Raw genomic sequence first — 2530 nt, forward strand, 5'->3', positions numbered from 1 at the left:
TGGCTGTCCGTAACAGCAGCCAGGAAAGTGTTCGGGAAGTTAACGTTCGCCACCAGAGCAAGGTGCTGCTGGGCTTTGGACTCCAGCAGCCTCCCTCTGACCACCAGGAAATGCTCTCTTTCCTACTGGGCCGCCAATGTTTGCATAAGGAGAAGCTACAGGGAACGTGCGCACAGCGCCCGGCAACACTCACCCTGGCATTGTAAGCATCCAGCTGTGCGTCTAGTTCCTCTGCGGAGAGCTGCTGTTTGGAAGTTCTTCCAGCTCCTCTGCCTCTTCCTCTGCTCCCACCACGAGTACCTCGCCTGTTGCCTCCTCCACCACCAAATCCTCCTGAACCACCACGGTTTCTGGTCATGCCACCTCTGTTTACACTGTGATTTTTAAAGAGCAACCGGTTTAGTGCATCCCGGCTAACCCCAACAGGCACACAGAAGGCTGCGAGCGGGAGACGGATCCACGCTGCCTACAGGGCGGGGTCCAGCACGTTCCCGGCCCGTGCGGCATCTCACCTCTGTGCTGGTCTCCTCTGTGTGTCGATCTGTGACGTGACCAGCTGGATGTTCATGGGGCGCCCTGTGGGAAGAGCCGCCGTGAGCCTGCCTGTGGGACATGGCACACGGGCTGCTCCGGCTGGTGAAACACGTTAGGGAGGTGGCTACGCAGACTCACCGTCCAAGGGGACTCCATTGTACTGCTTCATCGCCTTCAGAGCGTCTGCCTTCCTCTCGAAGTGCACGTCTGCTGTCCCTAGGCTGCGGCCAGACCTGTCATAGTGCACAGCCGCCTTCTTCAAGGTCCCAAACTCTGCAAAGAGCTCCTGCAAAGAGGGAGAAGAGCGGGTGCATCCATCAGCACAGGGAGCGGCGCGCAGCCCAGAGACGGCACCGGCAGCTCCCCGCGCACGCCCGCTCTCAGTGACCATGGGCGCTTTTCAAAGCATCACCAACAACTCAGAAAAAGCACTGATGAAGGAGGGGAGCACGAGCCCACCAGAAGGATTTCAGAAACTCCCACAGGTGGCAAAACCACGCAGGACTTCACATCCCCCCCTTGCAGGGCACACGTTTAGTCAGTGAAGGAGACTGGGGGGAACCATGGGACTGTTTATTGCGGCTGAGTCGGTGAGGTGACTTTTTAAAAACAATCCAGACCCTAACCCATTCCACAGAGGAGGAACGATCTGTACGAGGGCAGGCATTCATGGGATGGTCACAGTTTTATTGTGATGGACTTTTTTTTTCCTCCCTTAAACCTTTATCAGACCAGGTGCAATTTAAAAACGCAGCCCATCAGGAACGTACCCCAAAAACGGAGATTAGGAAACACCCTCAACTGACGTAATTCACTGTCAGGACAGATGGAAATGAAGAGGCAGCCACAGAGCCACCAATTCTGTTTCACAGGTTTGATGTTTAGGAAACCAACAAGGACACATCACCTCGTGAGGTCCCACTGCGCCCAGCGCCTCAAGAGCTGAATGGCCCCAGACGCGCTGCCGGGCGCCCGGGCACAGGCCACTTTCCGAGGCTGCTGCTGCGGAGCCCGACGGCCACGCAGCTCTTGGGGAGCCCCTGCCCGAGCACGGCACGCATTCCTCCACTTCCTATGCAGGCAGCACTCCGGGCAGGGTTGCAGGCCAGCCCCCCCTGGGCTCGTTCACTGGACGCGAGCGTCAGCATAGCACTCGACAGCAGCGTTCTGGAGCAGAGCACAGCAGAGGCGAGGCGGTGCCCAGAGCCAGCTCCCGGTGTGCTGCGGGGAACACGGGTCCCTCCCCGGCAGCAAACGCTCAGGGAACAATGCCTACAGCTCCTCCGGCAGCAACGCGCGCGTTTCAGGCTCCCTCCAGCCACTCCTTCCTGGCCACACACTGCCTTCCCCACGCTGTGCCACGGTAATGACACCATTAGCATGGAAACAAAGAAAGCAATCACCACACCTGAGGCAGCACTAAATTATGGGATAGGTAGCAACAAATAGGTGCAAAGCCATTAAGTCAGCTTTGCTGCTTATTAAACCATCCACGGAAGTTCGTCCAGACCTCGGCCCATGCCAGTGGCAGAACAGGCAGATCCCAACGGCCACACAAGGCGCAGGAGCTGTCAAACTGGGGTGACTTTACAGAGCCACGTTTTACACATCAGGGCCTGACTACAATGAACAAGAAACTCATTTAAACTCAGTCTGAACTTACATGAAGAGCATAGGTGGTTTTAAGCACATTATCCAGTAACGAGGTGACCTGAAAAAGCTCGCTTCCCGTTCCCCAGGTGCAGCCAGACCAGCACATGGAGGAGCTGGAACAAATTCCCCGGGGAAGAAAGCACAAAAGCGGTTCGTGGTTTCTTCCTGGTGAGGACGCGGGGACCAATTTGAAACGAAGCGCTTTGCAGCGTGCCGGAGCCAGCAGAGCCCCCAGCACGGACACACATGGCATTCGCAGACATTTGTTCCTGCGCCACTCGCTGCCCACTCGTGACCGTGCCCTCACAGTGGGGGGGACACCACACCTCGACCCCTCCCAGCC

The 2530-nt window shown here is 57.4% G+C and overlaps 1 protein-coding gene across 1 annotated transcript; it reads right to left on the minus strand.

Moving 5' to 3' along the window:
• Nucleotides 1-193: 193 nt before the first annotated feature.
• On the minus strand, nucleotides 194-820 carry ALYREF (Aly/REF export factor; the record flags this gene model as incomplete). Its single annotated transcript, XM_010086945.1, has 3 exons — nucleotides 194-374; nucleotides 513-576; nucleotides 673-820. Coding segments are annotated over 3 exons (393 nt in total), but the record flags the coding sequence as incomplete, so codon positions are not given.
• Nucleotides 821-2530: the final 1710 nt, after the last annotated feature.

This window comes from Pterocles gutturalis, unplaced genomic scaffold, assembly GCF_000699245.1.
Source record: "Pterocles gutturalis isolate BGI_N339 unplaced genomic scaffold, ASM69924v1 scaffold33311, whole genome shotgun sequence".
Lineage (NCBI taxonomy): Eukaryota > Metazoa > Chordata > Aves > Pterocliformes > Pteroclidae > Pterocles > Pterocles gutturalis.